This window comes from Aegilops tauschii, chromosome 5, assembly GCF_002575655.3.
Source record: "Aegilops tauschii subsp. strangulata cultivar AL8/78 chromosome 5, Aet v6.0, whole genome shotgun sequence".
NCBI lineage: Eukaryota > Viridiplantae > Streptophyta > Magnoliopsida > Poales > Poaceae > Aegilops > Aegilops tauschii.
This window is the reverse complement of record NC_053039.3, coordinates 546,795,530-546,813,827: the sequence shown is the minus strand read 5'-3', so window position 1 is coordinate 546,813,827 and position 18,298 is coordinate 546,795,530. Positions and strand designations below refer to the sequence as shown.

At 46.1% G+C, this 18,298-nt stretch overlaps 4 protein-coding genes across 10 annotated transcripts; 3 read left to right on the top strand and 1 right to left on the bottom strand.

The window, feature by feature from the left end:
* Positions 1-1,869: 1,869 nt before the first annotated feature.
* LOC109733966 (uncharacterized) lies at positions 1,870-4,792 on the bottom strand. 2 transcript variants are annotated; one of them, XM_020293177.4, is made up of 3 exons: positions 4,541-4,792; positions 4,293-4,458; positions 2,144-3,228 (listed from the first exon to the last, which is right to left on the bottom strand). In XM_020293177.4, exons 2-3 carry the CDS (start codon positions 4,389-4,391, stop codon positions 2,464-2,466), a joined length of 864 nt encoding a protein of 287 aa, XP_020148766.1. In that variant the 5' UTR covers positions 4,392-4,458; positions 4,541-4,792; the 3' UTR covers positions 2,144-2,463. The 2 variants fall into 2 exon arrangements, with proteins under 2 accessions (XP_073354493.1, XP_020148766.1); XM_073498392.1 differs by lacking the exons at positions 4,293-4,458; positions 4,541-4,792 and adding an exon at positions 1,870-2,124 and having other exon boundaries at positions 2,544-3,288.
* A 99-nt stretch (positions 4,793-4,891) lies between these two features.
* On the top strand, positions 4,892-9,709 carry LOC109733964 (uncharacterized). Its single transcript, XM_020293176.4, has 5 exons — positions 4,892-6,329; positions 6,436-6,851; positions 7,722-8,036; positions 8,126-8,233; positions 8,749-9,709. Exons 1-5 carry the CDS (start codon positions 4,896-4,898, stop codon positions 9,086-9,088), a joined length of 2,613 nt encoding a protein of 870 aa, XP_020148765.1. The 5' UTR covers positions 4,892-4,895; the 3' UTR covers positions 9,089-9,709.
* A 407-nt stretch (positions 9,710-10,116) lies between these two features.
* LOC109733967 (mitotic-spindle organizing protein 1A) lies at positions 10,117-13,040 on the top strand. 6 transcript variants are annotated; one of them, XM_040391142.3, is made up of 4 exons: positions 10,118-10,454; positions 10,765-11,110; positions 11,202-11,253; positions 12,604-13,040. In XM_040391142.3, exons 2-3 carry the CDS (start codon positions 10,829-10,831, stop codon positions 11,220-11,222), a joined length of 303 nt encoding a protein of 100 aa, XP_040247076.1. In that variant the 5' UTR covers positions 10,118-10,454; positions 10,765-10,828; the 3' UTR covers positions 11,223-11,253; positions 12,604-13,040. The 6 variants fall into 6 exon arrangements, with proteins under 6 accessions (XP_040247073.1, XP_040247076.1, XP_040247077.1 ...); XM_040391143.3 differs by having other exon boundaries at positions 12,601-13,040; XM_040391141.3 differs by having other exon boundaries at positions 11,202-11,266.
* A 1,009-nt stretch (positions 13,041-14,049) lies between these two features.
* Positions 14,050-18,272, top strand: LOC109733968 (calmodulin-binding protein 60 A). Its single transcript, XM_020293179.4, has 7 exons — positions 14,050-14,354; positions 14,463-14,538; positions 15,603-15,655; positions 15,751-16,235; positions 16,574-16,734; positions 17,072-17,275; positions 17,382-18,272. The coding sequence occupies exons 1-7, from the start codon at positions 14,224-14,226 to the stop codon at positions 17,976-17,978; spliced, it is 1,707 nt and encodes a 568-aa protein (XP_020148768.1). The 5' UTR covers positions 14,050-14,223; the 3' UTR covers positions 17,979-18,272.
* The last annotated feature ends 26 nt before the right edge of the window (positions 18,273-18,298 follow it).

The window sequence follows — 18,298 nt, the reverse complement described above, 5'->3', positions numbered from 1 at the left end:
GCAAGTTGATTATCAAAACATACATCAAGTGACTCAACCCATTGTCACCATGGGTATCCACATGCAAGACATATATCAAGTGTTTTCAAATCCAAAATATTCAATTCGATAATAATGAAACCTCAAAGGAAAAGACTCAATTCACCACAATAAGATAGGGAAGGAAGAACACCATATGATCCGATTATATTAACAAAGCTCATGGTACATGAAGATCGTGCAAAATCAAGATCATGAGAGAGAGAGAGAGATCAAACACATAGCTACTTGTACATACCCTCAACCCCGAGGATGAACTACTCCCTCCTCGTCATGGAGACCGCCGGGGCGATGAGGATTGCCTCCGGTGATGATTTTCCCCTCCGTTAGGGTGCCGAAAAAGGCCTCCATATGGGATCACTTCGGTACAGAGGCTTGTGGCGGCGGCGTGGAAGTTCTAGATTTCTGTCTGGGGGTTTCCTAATTTATAAGAATTTTTGTGTTGGTTGTCAGGGGGAGTCCAGAGGGACCCATGAGCTCAGGTTGTAAAAAATCACCGCAAAGTTTCATGGCAATTGAACTTCGTTTGGTATAATTGTTCTGCGAAACAAAAAATAGCCAAAAAAACAGTGGGTACTAGGTCAATAGGTTAGTTCCTAAAAATCATACAAAAAAATTCGCCCTACGAACACTTAGGCATCTTCATATTATTTCTAAGTGTTCGTAGGGCGAACTTTTTTTGTTTTCTACTACGTTTCCCAACAATTATAGTGATAGGCCAAATATGGGGACCTGGAGTTTGTGAGTTCGAGCTCACGTGATCTCGGATGAACAGTAAAGTCCCAAAAAGTAAATAAAAAACTGCTTTTTTGGCAACAAACATTGATGTTTTCTCTACGGCATGCAATTTTTCACGACGGAATCACATTTATGGAGGTGTGCACTATGTGCACAAAGAAACAAAATTGACGCTCCAAATTTAGTGCACACCTCCATAAATGTGATTCCTTTGCCAAAGTTTGCATGCGTGTAGAAAAAATATCAATGTTTCTTTTACTATTTTTTCGGATTTACTTTTCATGCGCGATCATGTGAGCTCAAGCTCACAATAGCACTTCCGCAAAATATGGTAACTATTCTAGAGTTATTCTAACTAGACTCCCATGTGATATTCCAGTTTTCTTTGAATTAAAGCAGTTTCTATTAGGTGGTTAAATAATTTCCCGTGTGTTGCAATTGGGGTGTAAATATTCTATTGGGTTGACCAGTGATACCTGCCCATATTAATATGATTGTATGGAAAATAGGATTTAATACCTTTTGGTTATTATTTATTGGCTTATCAAAGAAAAATAATTATTTGTTAAGTCCATAAGAGATGGTGCAATTGAGGCGGTTTTTTGATGAAAAAACAGAAGATTTGAGGGAAAAAATCAAAAAAGAAAGAGGAGGGGAAAGTATGTAATGTTTGACGAAGGATGAGTGGACGACAGAATCTTGCATCTTTTTTAAATAAGAGAGGTTCCAAGTCTGCTAAAATTAACTTGATCTCCAGCATAATTTGTTCTTTTTTGTACCCGCTATGCAAGAAAATAAATATTCTTGAAAAGCCTTATGGCTTTGTTGCAACTGTATTTAGTCATTTTGTTGTAACTCAGTCATTTGCTCCTTGCTGAAGTTTCTGTGCTCGATCAGGTTTAGCAAATATTATCTGATCAAAAATTGGTACTCACTCGCAAGAGGAAAGCTCATGGCAGATTCAACTCCTCCCAAGTCCACTACATCTGTTCGAAGCTGCATTCCAGACGCGACAGTGCATCCGATCCAAGCTCATAAAATTCACCACCAATCACCTCAAACAAATCTATCAAAACAAACAACGCGGCCAGAGAACAAACCCAGATGCATCTTCCTGGCTATATAGGAGCAAGCATACTATCGTACTCCCTCCGTCCCATAATATAGGAGCGTTTTTGGCACTACACTAGTGTAAAAAACGCTCTTATATTATGGGACAGAGGGAGTACTAAACAGACATCAAATTTTTGCACTCCCTCCAATCCACAACTAAAGGAGCGTCAACTAATATGGGCTGGAGGAAGTAGCCAATTTTGCACAGATCCAGAAGTTGGGCAGAATTTCTCTCTGCAAGACGAAGGCACAATTTAACAGGGTATGTCACATTCAGGAAGGCAATAGATTCATTATAGCACATATACACACTAACACGCATGATGCCAACATAATAAGACAGCTGTTTTACCGACACGAGAAAGTTTGGTATATTGCGACTACGATTGGTTTGATTGCTCACTGGTGGCTAAGTTCACCATGTCAGTCTGGTTCGTGTTCTCAGAGGATAGCAGGTCTGAACTCGACAGTAACACCTCATTCAGACACTTCTACACATTACCGCCATATGAATTTCGCAAAGGTTTCCTTGCTTCGATATATTTCATGATGGGAGGGCCCAAACTGATGATGTCAAGAACTGCCAGTGTTCTTATGCCAAAAGGATTTGAAAGGCAACTGTGAAAGCCACGACTCGGCGCGTGGAGATCTACCAGACTGAGAAGCATTTGCGCCAGCAGCAGCATCTTGCCAGAACTTGAGAACATAAAGGCTCTCCTCGTCAGTGCACCTCTTCAGCAGAACACGCGATGCGAACCCCTTCTCGTTCATCAAATGGCATATGCCCAAAGGATCATTATCTTCAAGGGCAATCATGTAGAGACATCCTTTTTCTGACAGCAGCTCGCGCACAGCAGGAAGAATCCGGTCGATCACTTGGCGCCCATTCAACCCTCCAGCCCAAGATGAAGCAATGCCCTTCATCCCGATTTCTTCCTCGGGTGTAGGCACATAAGGAGGGTTCACAACCACCACATCAACCATACCAGCCAGACGTTTCTCAAGACCTGACACAATATCTGTAGCAATAACATCTGCATGAACACCATGGGCTTCAAGTGTTGCTTGAGTTGTCTCCACGGCATGTTGGTTGATGTCTGTTGCTAGGTACTGGGTTCCAGAGCCTAATTGCCTGAGCATGATGGCTAGAGAAGTGATGACATAACCACTGCCACATCCCACCTCCATGCATAAACTCGGCTGTAGCGTCAGAAGTTGAGCCTTGTCAGAGAGCAGCGCATCAACAAGGGCAAATGAATCATCACATGGTTCATAAACTTCCGGATGGCTTGCGACAAGCTGAATCTGGGCAGTGTTCAATGTCCTTGCTGATGCAGACTGAAAAAAAGAAGCAAGATTAGCATCAAATACTAGCCAACACATTATCTGAAAGAAATATTGGTATGTACTTTAATTTAAAATCTTTTGAAAGAATGTTCAATCATTAGAAGAATGGGGAGAACTCTATGACAGAGAAAGTACAAAATATATCTTTTGTAGACGGATGCCTTACTCTAAGGCCTATTTATCAAGAAATATATTTTATTGCCTTAAACTGAAGAGCCACCTTGGGATGCTCATGTTTACTCTAACATCCAAAGTTAACATCATGCTCATCCAAAGTTAACAACACACACTTCGAATATCTTCGGGACAATATTTGTTCCCCTACAATAAATCCCCACATCCCTCTACTATGGCACAATAAATAAATTTCATTGGCAAGTCCAGATTGATGAGAGGGGAAGCAAACAGGATAAAACATAGGTGACATACACGAAAAAGGAATGAAGTGCACTGAAAACCAAGAAGAGAAACATTTGATGGTTCCAGTACAACTCATTGGCAATGGGGTCAGTATCAGGGTGAGCTAGGGTAAGGGTAGAGATAAGATAAGTGTGATTTTGGGAAGAAACAGTTCCAACTGGACTGGGTACGGTAGGCTATGACAACGAGGCAAACTATGTGAGGTGCTTTTGGGGAGCACTAGAACAAAATCCACTTGTGAATACCACATTTATCTAACAATATCATATCTTGTAGGCATAAGAGCAAAAAGGGCTTGCTGGATTTAGCAAATATTCCTACAGCAAACTAAGATTCCATAGCGCAATAGAACATCACGGTAGTACAGCATCATCCAATTTCCTTATTCTTAAACAAAGAAGAATCTGAAGATGATTCCCGCACACGATAGACTTAAAACTTGAGAGATTCTGAAACCGCATTCAAGTTGACCAGCTCGATCGTCTGGGTAATGCTCACGCGGGGATCGATGTCATCGACACCCACCCGCGCCTACCGGATTCATAGTATCCATCGGCTGCCTGCCGCTAGAGGCCGATGATCCTAAGGAAAATAAACCAAGGCGGGAGGGTGAGAGCTGAGAAGAGCGGGCTGACCTTGCCCCTCTTGGGGAGCGTCCTGAGGTCGCAGCTGGTGGAGAGCTCCGCGAGCTTCCCCTCGACGGCCGACACCGCCGCGCCGTCGCCCGCCGACATGGAGCAACAACGAGACCCGCGACAGACGAGGAAGGCGCCCCCGCGGCAGGATCAAGACCGCCGGACCCTGCAGCGCGAGCACGAAATCGCGCGATCAGAAACGTATCTGGAAACCTCCAAAACGCAAACGGGGGTGGGGGAAACCGAACCTGCCCGGAGGAGCAACGCTGAAGCCGGAGGGAGCGGCCGGGAGAGGAAGGGGACGGATCTAGTGGCGGCGGGGGAGGGGTAGCTAGTGCGGGAGGGCGGCGGCGGCGGCGATGGGAGGGGGGAGGGGGGCGGCGGCCATGCTGCTGCTGCTGCTGCTTCCGTTCTGGACTTCTGGTCCAGGGAGGCCTCGTGGGGAACGGGTTAGGCTTAGCCTGTTCCCCTCCCTCACGGGTCGGACTCTCTTCGTCCTCCCAACTCCCAAGCTGAGCGAGCCTATCCACTTCGGCAGCGAGCGCAAAAATCTCTCCCCAGTGGTGAAATCCAAAACCCCCACTCCCCCTCGCCGGCCGCCGCATGGCGCTCGTCTCCACCACCACCGTCGCCTCCTCGTCCTCCTACCACTGCGACCACCCGCTCCGCCCGGCCGCCGCACGTAGCTGGTGCCGCCCCAGGAGCCGCGGCGGGGGCAGGCTGGCGGTGCTGGCGCGGGCGCGGGGCCAGCTCACGACCACGCCCAAGGAGGAGGCGGCCCCCGCCGCCTCCGCGGCGGGGGAGCGGGGCAGGTACTCGTACGAGGTGGACTCGCTGATCGACCGGCTGAGCAACCTGGCGCCGCGGGGGTCCATCGCGCGCTGCCTCGAGACGGCCAAGCACCGGCTCACGCTGCAGGACTTCGCGGCGGTGTACCGCGAGTTCTCCCGCCGCGGCGACTGGCAGCGCTCCGTGCGCCTCTTCAAGTACATGCAGCGCCAGCCCTGGTGCCGCCCCGACGAGCACATCCACGCCATCGTCATCGGCGTGCTCGGCCGCCAGGGCCCCGCGCTCCTCGACAAGTGCCTCGAGGTCTTCCAGGACCTCCCCGCCGACGCCCGCACCGCGCTCTCCTACACCTCCCTCATCGCCGCCTACGCCCGCAACGCGCTGCACGACGACGCCCGCGCCCTGCTCGACCAGATGAAGGCCCAGGGGGTCGCCCCCACCGCCGCCACCTACAACACCGTGCTCGCCGCCTGCGCCCGCGCCGCCGACCCGCCCGTCCCCTTCGACATGCTCCTCGGCCTCTTCGCCGAGATGCGCCACGACCCCTCCCCAGCCGTGCGCCCCGACCTCACCACCTACAACACGCTCCTCGCCGCCGCCGCCGTGCGCTCCCTCAGCGACCAGTCCGAGATGCTGCTGCGCACCATGCTGGAGGCCGGCATCATGCCGGACACCGCGTCCTACCGCTACATCGTGGATGCCTTTGCCAATGCCGGCGACCTCTCCCGTGTCGCCGAGCTGTTCCGCGAGATGGCGGACACAGGGCACACGCCGGACCCCTCCGCGTATCTCGGGCTCATGGAGGCTCACACCCGGATTGGTGCCACCGCTGAAGCTGTGGCTGTGCTGCGGCAGATGCAGGCTGATGGCTGTGCGCCCACGGCTGCGACATACCGTGTCCTGCTCGACCAGTATGGAAAACAGGGGAGGTTCGATGGCGTGCGTGAGCTTTTCCGTGAGATGAGAACGGCTGTACCTCCAGATACGGCCACCTACAATGTGCTCTTCAATGTATTCGGCGATGGCGGTTTTTTCAAGGAGGTGGTGGAGCTCTTCCATGATATGCTTCGCACCGGGATAGAACCTGACATGGAGACCTGTGAAGGTGTCTTGGCTGCGTGTGGTCAGGGTGGTCTCCATGAGGATGCAAGAGAAGTTCTTGACTACATAACTAAAGAAGGAATGGTGCCTACTGCAAAGGCCTACACTGGCCTAATTGAAGCCCTTGGTCACGCAGCTATGTATGAGGTCAGTCTACGAACCAAATACTGCCCTATAATATATGACTCACTCTTAAGATAACCCTTTTGTGATGCAAATGCAATATTTCATTGGCACTCTCTTTGGTATTCAGGAGGCCTATGTTGCATTCAACATGATGACTGAAATCGGTAGCTTGCCAACGATAGAGACGTACAATTCTCTTGCAAATGTTTTTGCCAAGGGCGGGCTCTTCCGGGAGGCTGAGTCCGTCTTTTCTCGGATGACCAACAGTGCTGGCATTCAGAAAAGCAAAGATTCATATGATGCCCTCATCGAAGCATACTGCCAGGGTTCACAGTTGGATGATGCAGTGAAGGCATACATGGAGATGCGCAAGTCTAGGTTTAACCCTGATGAACGCTCCCTTGAGGGGGTACTCAATGCGTACTGCATAGCGGGCGTTATAGATGAGAGCAAAGAGCAGTTTGAAGAGATCAGATCCAACATGACTGTGCCTAGTATTATTGCTTATTGCATGATGTTGTCACTATATGCAAGGAACGACAGGTATTGGTCAAACAGAACTATTCACCTTTACAATCTGTCAAACTTCTGTGTTCCTGAACATTGCTGACTGTTCAAGTGCAAACATTGAAACGAAATCTGTGTCAATCATGCTTTACTATTTCTGTTAAAAGATGTACAAACTTTGGATCATCAGTTAGATAAATCACAAAGCTGACCATCAATTTACTGCCTCTAAACAAGCAGACTAGCTCACTGGGCAATAGGACAAGAGATTTACAAACTCTGCCTTCAGTTAGAGCTGCCGGTCATCTTTTTTTTTTTAAAGATTGCTAATCAAAGTTTGAACTAGCAAGGGAACATAAATCCAAACGACCATATGTTGCTCGTCTGTTCTTTCAGTTAATATGATATGGCATATGAATGTCATTCTGTACTAGGGTATTTGTTGTTTGGATTTTTTACATTCTTACTTGCATTTTCAGAAGTTGTATAGTTCTTTAAAGTATTGGTTTAACTTCTAGAAACCACATGTTTTAACTATGGTCTTGATGGGTTTGACTCTACAGTTATTATGTGATCATGCCCTTGCGTTTCCATAATGATTTTGGCTGGGATTTCTGCCCCTTTTCCTTGTGTGTGCTATATCTGGTATTTGTCATGCTTAAATCGTTTGGGTCTGGTCTACTGACCTAGGTATGACCTGCATCATAGGCAACATTGACATAATACATAACCAGAAGTAAAATGATTTGATGCAGGCATACTTGTGTTTGTTGCAACTTAAATCGACATAATATATAGCCAGAAGTGACCTGAGATTTATCTTTTCTTTAGTTTTTCTTCAGCTTACTGTTTTTTTAAATGCTTCTAATGTGATATTACTGCACCGTAATCGATTTGTGTTTTCAGGTGGGCCGATGCTTATGATCTGCTGGAAGAAATGAAAGCAAATCGTGCTAGTAATACACATCAAGTGATTGCTTCCATGATAAAAGGGGAGTACGATGATAGCTCCAATTGGCAAATGGTTGAATACGTCCTTGACAGCAGTAACTTGGAAGGATGTGACTACAGCTTGCGATTTTTTAATTCTCTCCTTGATGCGCTTTGGTGGTTCGGCCAAAAGGCTCGGGCTGCAAGGGTTCTAGATCATGCAGTAAGTTATGGGCTCTTCCCTGAATTATCCCGCGACACCAAGCTGGTCTGGTCTCTAGATGTGCATAGGTAATGTAATTTTCTAATTGCTGTCTTTTCATTTACTGGTCCAGTTTTATATTTGTCATCAGCCTTTACTAGGTTTGTTTACATTTCAGGATGTCAGTTGGTGGGGCATTAGTGGCTGTGTCAGTATGGCTCAATAAACTTTACGCCAGACTAAAAAGAGAGAAAGATCTTCCCCAACTGGCCTCTGTTGTTGTATTGTAAGCTCTCAACCTAAATCGATGTTCCTTTCCTATTATCATGTTCTGTTTCTATGTTATGGCATCTTTGTCTTTATTCTCTAATTGCTGGGGAATTGGTTTATTTTGATCGATGTGTTCTGCTCACAAAAAGGAAGTTACTCTTAAGCTGCTGTACCCATGCTTTCTTAATTGAATGCGCAATGCTCCTGTCATTTTTCTAGGAAGCAGTGCAGTGCTAGTTCTACTTGAATGGAGGGCCACAGAAAAAAAAAATAGAGAATCATAAACATATTCCACAGAATGGAATCACTTGTAGAAGAAAAAGTTCGCAAAAAATAGAAGTTGATTTTAAGCTGCTTCAATAGATTATAAGTACATCATTTCTGCAGAGCAAAGTCCTTTTGTAAGAGGAATCATTCGATATCCTTGTATATCATTATTCGCATGATTGAATTTTCACAGAAATAAATAACCTTTTGTAACAATATTTTTCTCTTGTTCTGCTTTGGCCTGACAGTTTTTTTTACTGCCAGGAGGGGGGAAATGGAGAAAAGCACCATCACAAGAGGATTGCCGATCTCAAAAGTTGTGTACTCCTTTCTTAACGACACGCTGTCGGCATCGTTCCATTACCCAAAATGGAACAAGGGGCGAGTCATATGCCTGAAGTCCCAGTTGAAAAAGCTGCAGGCGGCCATAGATTCCACGAACGGCGCGGCTGTCCCTGGCTTCGTCCACATGACGGACTCCCGTCTGCCGTATCCTGGCTCGAAGGTATACACCCGGGAGCCCCAGGTGGAGAACGGCTCGGCCCATTCCACCGCTGAATCGTTGGTAGAAGAGGAAAAGGAGTCAGAACTCCTCGCGCTGTGAGCTCCCAGGGTTGCAGATACGGTATTATCTGGTTTTGAGCCAGGGGAAGACGAGGTGCAGAATAGCAGTTTTGGGGTTTGGGCATCCAGTCTGTTCAGATCTTCACGCCGCGCGACAAGAACGACCATACCATTCTTTTGCAGCGGCTTCCTTGCTTCAGTGATACCCGGTGGGTGCTGCTGCTGAGAATTTTGCACATCTTGCCCAGAACAGCTGTACTTGCAAGAGCTCCTGTCACCTTGGATAGTGCAGGAATTCAGGTTCATCTCAGGATTTTAGCGCTCTGTAGGTAGGACCAGATTGCTAGCAATAGTTGGCTCATTTCCTCTATATCGCCATCTCGTGCTTTTGATACGGCAAGCATGAACTTACTTTTGGTTTCACCTGGGGCAACGATGCCGCACTGTAAACACATGGCAGCAACCTCATCCTCCTGGTGAGTCTCAGCGAAGCATTTCTGGCAGAGGTAGATGGTAGGAGTTTTGTAGAACTGCATGATAACTGTTGTATGTAAGCTGCTGGAGTGCTGGTGTTTGAAAGTTTAAACATCTTGTAATACACGTTTATTTAGACAAATCTTTTTATTTTTTTGCAATGCACCTAGCTCAAATTCTTGTGTTCTTTCTGTGGATTACATGTGAATGAAGGTTGAGTGAGAATGATGGAGTATTTACTAGTCATGTCATGTCACATGAGTGAGTTAAAAATGATGAATCCCCTAAAAAATGTAAAAAAATAATTTAAAAACTTTGAAGATATAGGTCGTTTTAGGGGCAATGAAGAAGTTTAGGTGAGCGTGTGTCACTATTATGATTTTTTTTTTGTTGAGAAAATGCGTGTCACTGTCAATTTTTTGTTGTTGAGAAAATGTGTATCACCGGCATGTGGGACCATCCTTGTGATCTCCTCGGTGAAATGGGGCTTTGCTTCACAGGGCTGATCTGCAGGATGGGCTGCAGCCCATAGAGGCTTGAAGAGGAGATGGGCTGGACGAAAAAAATAAGCCCAGCAGGCTGCCTATGTTCCCGGCGCCCCGTCCCCGTCCCCCATCCTTGGTTCCCCTCTGCTTCCCTCTGCGGCTCCTCCGATCTGAACTCGCCGCCAGCCGCCTCCCGCCTGCTTCCGGGGTTCGTGCCTCTCCGACCGCTCGCCGTCGCCGCCTCCCCCTTGTCTCCGTGCCCCGCCCCCGCCGCGCCCTTCCCCACGTGCTGCTTCCGCGCCCGCGCGCTCCACCTCACCCACCCGCCCGGTCCTGTTCGGCGGTGTGCAGGCGTGCGCCCTGCCCTGCACTACAGAAGCAGCCAGCCTGCGGCCACCAGCTACCGGCCGGCCCTCCCACCGCCCCACGACTGAACACAGCACACAGGTACGGCTATCTATCAACATTCCCCATTTTTCCCAGTTTCTGATTCAAACCCTATATGTTGATCGATTCATTTTCTGCTGTTCAGTTATGATCCATACTAATGCAGAGATTGATACAATGTAGTGTATTTTTTTCTTATAGAATTGTTGAAGAAGTGGTATGTACTATGTAGGCTTCTTTTATGCAAAATTGACACTTGTATAATTGAGAATTTTGGTGTGTTTGTAAGACCATATTGATCTATATCTGCGTGCTACTGGTAAATTAATTAGAACGTTCACATGTCATATCTGGTGTCACTTTTTTGTAGGTGTACCACCCTGTTTTAAATTCCTAGATCCGGCTACCGGAGAGCGGAGCTGTGCCCGCGCGAGATGGGGATGGAGGAGTCCGCGGGGGGCGCCGCGAGGCAGGCCAAGGAGTCGCTGGAGCTGGCGTTCCAGATGTCCCAGATCCTGGACACTGGCCTCGACCGCCACACCCTCTCGCTGCTCATGGCGCTCTGCGACCGCGGCGCCAACCCGGAGGCCCTCGCCGCCCTCGTCCGTGAGCTCTCCTCCGCCGCTCCCCCGGCCCCCGCCACCCCCACCGCGCCCGCCTCAAACGCCGTGGTGGCCCCGACCGCTCCCTCGCTGTTCCCCTCCGGCTTTCGCCAGGTCTAGGCTACTAAGATTCGTGCCCTCGACCCCTTCTTCTTTTTCCTCCCAGATTGATTGTCACTTGATTGCGTTGTATGTGTGCATGTAGGCCTTCCATGCTGTATGCTGAAACTGGTTCCTGATTTGTATTCTCAAGACTGGTAATGCAAGGGGGTCTGTGTCAAACTCTGTCACACTCTAGCAAATGATTTTCTCTTCTGTTCGCTGAAATTGCTTCCTGGTTTGTATCCTCAGTATTGATAATGCAATGGAGTCTGTGTCAAATTCTGTTATCCACATTCTTGCACATGGATTCATTCATTGAATTATCCATATCGTTATGACACCAATAAAAGATTGCAGAGACGAATTTGAAATACAATCTACTTATTTGGATCACCTGTATAATTGTGAATTCCATGTTTAAGTGACTCGAAACATGCCCATGAGTAGAATTGTTGTTATGTCAGTGTTCCTTGTTCTGGAGGCATCCCAATTAGTTCTTCTTTATCATTCGTTTGGTTGTGATGTAGGCACACGTGTTTCAATCGCTGCTAGATTCATCATATTCAAGGACTGAGCATTTGAACTCACCCTTCATTATGTTATTCTTTTCTTTTATCACTAACGTGTATACAGTAGTAAAATGATCACCAAGTTAGCTCGTTGTCCTTGAACAAATGTGGAAGCAAATGGAAATAACACAGTTAGCCGGCCTATGCCCCTCACCAGTCACCAGTGGTTGTAAGGTTTGGTTGCATCATTATTGTGAGATTTCAAATACTTTACAAAGTCAGCCTATGCTCCTCCCCAATAGTGTATGCGGGCTGGCCTGCCCATCGTAGAATTGTGAGGTCGACATTTTAACTACAGGGAGCGTGCTCATGAGCAGAGTAGTTGTTATGTCAATGTTCTTTGTTCTAGACTAGAGGCATCCTAATTAGTAGCTGTTCTTTGTCATTGGTTTGGTTGACGTACATGCACGGATGTTCCAACAACTGCTGGATACATCATATTCAAGGACAGCATTCGAGTTCACCCTTTATCAAGTTATTGTTTTCTTTATCACTCTGGGATTAAAGGTGAAAATGCTTCACAAATCCATCACATGCTTCTCACTGGTGGTGTATTCAAGCTGGCCTGCCCATCGTATTTTTCATCATGTTTCCTGATGTTGGATAAATCTAATAGTCAAGCAGTAGCCCTGTATCCAATGAAGTTGTATTTTTCTAGAACAAAAAACTGTACTGGTATACAGTTCAGTGAAGTTGCAATGTTTCCTGATGTGCAACCACTTAAGTGTCACCTGTTTTTTTTACAGCATTCTCAACATTACCTTCCAGCTCATATTTCATTGGTTTAATCGATCCAATATAATAGTCTGCGTGTGCTTGAAATCCCAGCAGGACTTATGAGTCAGCAACATCCTCTGCACCACATCAAGATTTTACTGGATGCCATCTAAAACCTTTTCTCCAGATTATATAACCTTGTCATTATTCGATCAGCAGGTGCCGAAGACTGGATGCAACCGACGACGTTCTCGATTTGAAGTCGGGCCAAATCTGATACTTGGCTTGCTGGAAGAGCCGGATTAGCTTTGGTCAGGAGGAAGCAAATCTTGCTCAGTAATGCACTTGTGATGCTGTTTCCACAAGAAAAAGTTGTGGCTCATTGAGTTCCTGTAAATTGGCATATTTCTTTGCTTGACTTGGACACGACTGTAGTAATCATGATAGCCACTACCTCTTCATTCATGGTCAGTCTAATATTCCCATCGCTGTATGGATCAGCTGGACATCTGGTGTTGTGTCGATTATTCTCTTGTTGATGACGGTGTCATTCTTATCTGAAAGGGAACACGCCATGGCCTGGTGGCCATGAATCGAGCTCTCGTTTTCGGGACAACAGTCAAAAAGCTATGAAAAATGATGACATCTCTTGTTGAGGCTGAGAATCCACGGTACAAATTTACTCCTGCTCATCTTCAGCAGTTGCTGTCGGTTTTCTTCACTCGTCTTCAGACATGATTATGTACTTATGACACTAGCGCCATCTTGTCATGCACATGGAGGAAACTCTTTCTACTGCTGCTTAGTTCATGCAGGGGCACCTGTACCTGCAACGGTGTATTCTGCATCTTGGTGATGAACTTATATATTATCCATTATTATTATCGGAAAAAAAGAAAATCATGTTAGGTTGATATAATTGGTTTTCAAACAAACTTAAACCTATCAGGTTGATAATTGGTCATTGGACAAACTTGTGGCGCACCAAAATTTCGTAGGCAGGGCTACGGACAATGTTTGGTTTGTAGCCACACTTGAGCCCTGTCTGGATTATCGTTTTCTTTTTAAACACCCCCGTAAGAAATACACATCTTGTCCTGTCGTTTTTATTTCTGACTGGAATTTGCTCTGTGACCGGTCCGATACAACTGTAAATTAAACACCTCCGTATCAAAATTACAACCATCCCAAGCGCGGCCTTGACCGAGTGTTAGGCGGGTAAGCCGGTGTAGAAGTGTTCCTTACCCCATTTGTCAGACTTGGTCGCTAGATCATCTTTTGTAAGCCGCCACAAACTGTGGCGCGGACGCAAAAGCATTGCCAAGTGTGGAATGCAACCAAACATGTTTGCTATTGTTGTATGGGTCTTTTCCCGGATTTGCCAAGTACTGTATGTGCTAGTCTGAAAAAGTACTGTATCAACTAAAAAAAGTAGTGTATGTGCTGGAGAAGTGTATGGGTCGCCTCATGTTTGGCACCGGAATTTGCCAAAATATGACACTGCATGTATCCAAACAGTGCCCATGTCTCGGTCGGTCGGGCGGACGTGACAAGTGGCCGAGCCGGAAGAAAATGTGCTTCGGGCCGGCAGGGTAGGGTAGGCCGGGTCGGTCTTTCTGTAGGCTACCTTTTTCCGGCCCTGTGGGCCGAGTCACCCCGCAATTTGAGGCCATTTCCTTTGCGACTCCAAGCGAGCCAAACCCACCGTCCCGTCCGTGCACCGTGACCATCTGACCGAACCAGAAACAGTTCCCGTGCGGGCGGCGCGGCGCAGGGTTAGGTTGCGACCGGCGGCGGCGGCGATCGAAGGTGGAGGTGGGGGATTTCGTCCGAGATCAGATGTCGCAGAAGCGGCAGCCGGAGGAGGGCGAGCGGCCGCGCTGGGGAGGCTGCGGCGGCGGCCCGGCCGAGTCGGGCGGGAGCTCCTCCCCCGGGGAGCCCAAGCGGCAGCGGGTCCCCGCGCTCCGCGAGTAAGCGTCCCGCCCCCCCCTTCCTCCCCCTTTCGTTCGCGCCCTCGATCGGAATCTCCACCCCGGTTTCGCTGATTGGATTGGATTGGATTGGCCTCGCTCACGCAGGGTCATCACGGAGGTGATGCGGAAGAGCAGCATCGAGAAGCTCTTCTCGTCGATCGAGCCCCTCATCCGGAGAGTGGTGAGCCGTCCCTCTCGTGCACCTTGTTTCCGTGTTCTCCCCGTCCCGTATCACGACAAATTCGCAGGGTGTGCTCCGTCTAATCTGCGTCTCCTTTCTTTTCATTTCCTTGGGCCTAGGATTATGACGCGTTTGGCCGCCTGGTATCTGAATTAACCTTAGTTTTCTTCAGTTGGTGATCAGTATACCTGTCAGGAATCCATTTTCTACATCACTTATTTTGGTCTTGAGTATGTAAGAATCAGGAACTCGGCAAATACACAAATTTGGACTGTGGGATTACAACGAACCTTTAGCTATTGATTTAGGAACAGGCGGTTCATATTGAGTAGATCTGAAATTGCGCTTTTGAGAATGCTCTTCATGGCCCCTCGTCTGCAGAGGGTGAGGAGGCTAACCTATGCAAGCTGTTTCTCCCCCCATTTCCTTCAACCGTGCCAGAAAATTTTATAGGATGTGCTCCTTTTAATCTGCATCTCCTTTTCATTTCATTAGGCTTATGATTATGATGTGCTGGGTAACATGGTTTCTGAATTAAACTTAGGTTACTTAAATTGATGATCAATATTGCTGCTGTCAGGAGTCCTTCTTGTATTGGTAGCTGTGTTTGTATTAGTTTTGAAGACCAAGGAATTAGGAACTCACAAATCTTCACCAAGAGATCTTGTAGTTAATTCATCAGTTAATTTAGGAGGGGGTTCTTGTTTAATAGATCTCAATCACACTTTTGAGAGGTCACTGTAATGAATTAGTTTTTCTAGTATTGTACTCCCTCCGTCCCAAAATATAAGAACGTTTTTTACACTATACTAGTGTCAAAAACGTTCTTATATTTTGGGACAGAGGGAGTATTGTTCTACATTCAGAACCATTCAAGCCATGGAAGACTAAGCAACGATTCATTCATATGGACATTTTTTTATTCATTTTCAGAAGATAATATTTTCAGTCAAAGCTGTTGCTTGTGTCATAAAACTTGACCTAGCCAGTGCTGTTTTCAGCCATGTTTTCGTTTTAAGTTGTTCAGTGGTGGCCTTGATGCTTAATTGAAGTCAATTTTTTAGGTTAAAGAAGAAATTGAGTTGGCCCTCGCAAATCATGCTGCTATGATGACAAGGTATTGTATACGACACCTTTTGACAAGTTTTTAGGTTCGTAAACTGATGCACCTTTTATCTAACCACCTTGTTTTTTTCCTTTTAAATTCTTTAGAAGTCCGACATACACTGTTCCATCTACATCGAAAAACTTGCAGCTCCAATTCACTACTAGGCTTTCTCTTCCAATTTTCACTGGCTCCAAGGTTGAAGGCGAGGGTACCTTAAGTATTGCTCTAGTTGACACTTTGACCAGAGAGGTTGTAGTAATGGGTAAGGAGTCCCTGTTGAAGGTTGAAATTGTAGTTCTAGAGGGTGACTTTGAAGACGGAGAAGGCAATGACTGGACAGCCCAGGAGTTCAATAATAACATCGTTAAAGAAAGACAAGGTAAACGGCCCTTGCTTTCTGGAGACGTGTTTGTTGGCCTTGAAAGAGGCATTGGTACAGTGGGAGATGTATCATTCACAGATAACTCCAGCTGGACACGCAGCCGAAAGTTCAGGTTAGGTGCAAGAACTGAGGATGGTTGTTATAATGGCGTAAGAGTCCGGGAAGCAAAGACGGAATCGTTTGTGGTAAAGGATCATCGTGGAGAATGTGAGTTCATGCCGCTTTCAATTGTTATTTGTTTCTTGCACCCCTTCCTGTACATCTGATAAGTTTCATTATTTTAGCACAGCGTCCTTAAAATTGACAACTGCACATAGAAATATAAGCACATGAATTCCTTGCTGCAATCTAGATTTGTTATAACACAGTATCTATGATAGTCATAGTCACGTAATAAAAATTTGCTTTCAAGGCAATGATTTTGACCAACTTAGTTTACTCTTACTGCTAATGATTGACCTATGTCATCGCTTCATTGTCTCAAATGCTACCAAAATGGACAAATTTAAATGCCTCACTTGTTATATTTTGTTCCCCTTTCCCAGTGTACAAGAAGCATCACCCACCAGTTCTTGAAGATGAGGTTTGGAGACTGGAGAAGATCGGCAAGGAAGGAGCTTTTCACAAGCGTTTGAATAAGGAGAAGATAGTTACAGTCAAAGATTTTCTCACTTTATTGCATCTTGATGCTCCTAGGCTCCGGAAGGTACTATGCACCCTTTTGCAAGGTTTGCAGAATTTGCTTATGTATTTTATATTCTTTGTAGAGTTTATACAAGCTATTGATGACTAGTCCATTCTGTCCAAGGTTGACATGTATATTTATACCGAACGTGTTTGACAGCATTATTTTGTAAATCTTTGAATTAGGAAAAACTGGAACCATCAAACTGCATATATGTGTAGGAGTTCCTCAGTTGGATGGATCAACTGTATTTTATCTATGTTAGTGTAAATGAGGTGTGGCATGTTGTTGCAGATGATAGTGGTGGCTCAGAAAATATTTAGATTTCCTAACCAACTCTAATGTTAACATTGTGCAGATATTGGGCACTGGCATGTCAACTAAGATGTGGGAGGTTACTATTGAGCATGCAAAAACAACATGTATTCTCAGTGACAAGGTGCATATTTACTATCTAGAAAGCCCAAGTAAAACTGCTGTTGTGTTCAATGCTGTTGGAGAAGTGAGAGGGTTAATATCGGAGAAGTTTGTTTCTGTTGATGATCTAACAGAAAAGGAGAAGGTATTCACTTCTCTTCATCGTATAAGTTCTTTAGATCAAATTCATTTCCCCTTTGTACCAGTTGCAACCTAGACCATCTGTTCTTAACAGTATTTGTTCTTTCTAGGCTGAAGCAAATGCAGCTGTTAAACAAGCATTTGAAGACTGGAAGAATGTCTCGACCTGCGATAGTGAAACACTTTTGGAAAATCCGTCACAGGTCCTCAATATGAGATCCTCGTCTTTGTGTGAAAACGAATTTTTCCAGTTACCTGCACAAGTTGCCACTGATGATTTTGATTTAAGCCACTTGGACATACCATCAGATGATATTTTCTCTGTCGAACCATTGTGTGCCTTGGATCCTTGTGCGGTGGGAGCTGTAGAGAGCAGTGAAAATAGATTTCAGCCTGAGCTTCCCCGACTTGGTGGCCATGGACAGCCTCAAGAATCACTCGCTTTAGACAAGTTCTCAAATTCATTGGTTTTCGAGGAGAGCACCAGTCACGCCTCGTTCAACGAAGAAGACTATTATTGCCGTCCAGGTCCAGATCCCCCGGTATCCTTTGACTCGCAAGATCTTGGGGCTGCACTGAAGGGCTTCATTGCGACGATATCAAAGCCAAAGCCATATAGAGGATGGAGGACATTGTCCTATGTTATAGGATGGATATTCTACACCAAGAGGATGGCCGCTCAGAAGAGGAAGAAACCCGGGAAATGATGATTTTCATTTGCCTGTGGTTGATTAGTTAAAAAATTGTGAGATATAGATGTGGAGGGAAGGCAAGCATGTACAAATGAGTGGTTGGTTACCTTTTGGATCTTTTATTTTTGGTCGCATGTTTTGCTGGTGTTCTCGAGCCGTTTTATCTGCGCGAGTGACACCTGTAAATAATCAGATGATTGTTTTGCTGGTGTCTTGAGCCGTTTTATCAGCGAGAGTTCGCCTGTAAATAATCAGATGAAGCTCTGTACAGTACATAAATCCGTAAATATGAATGATGGTGATATTGTATGGGCGTGTTAGGTATTGTCAATTTG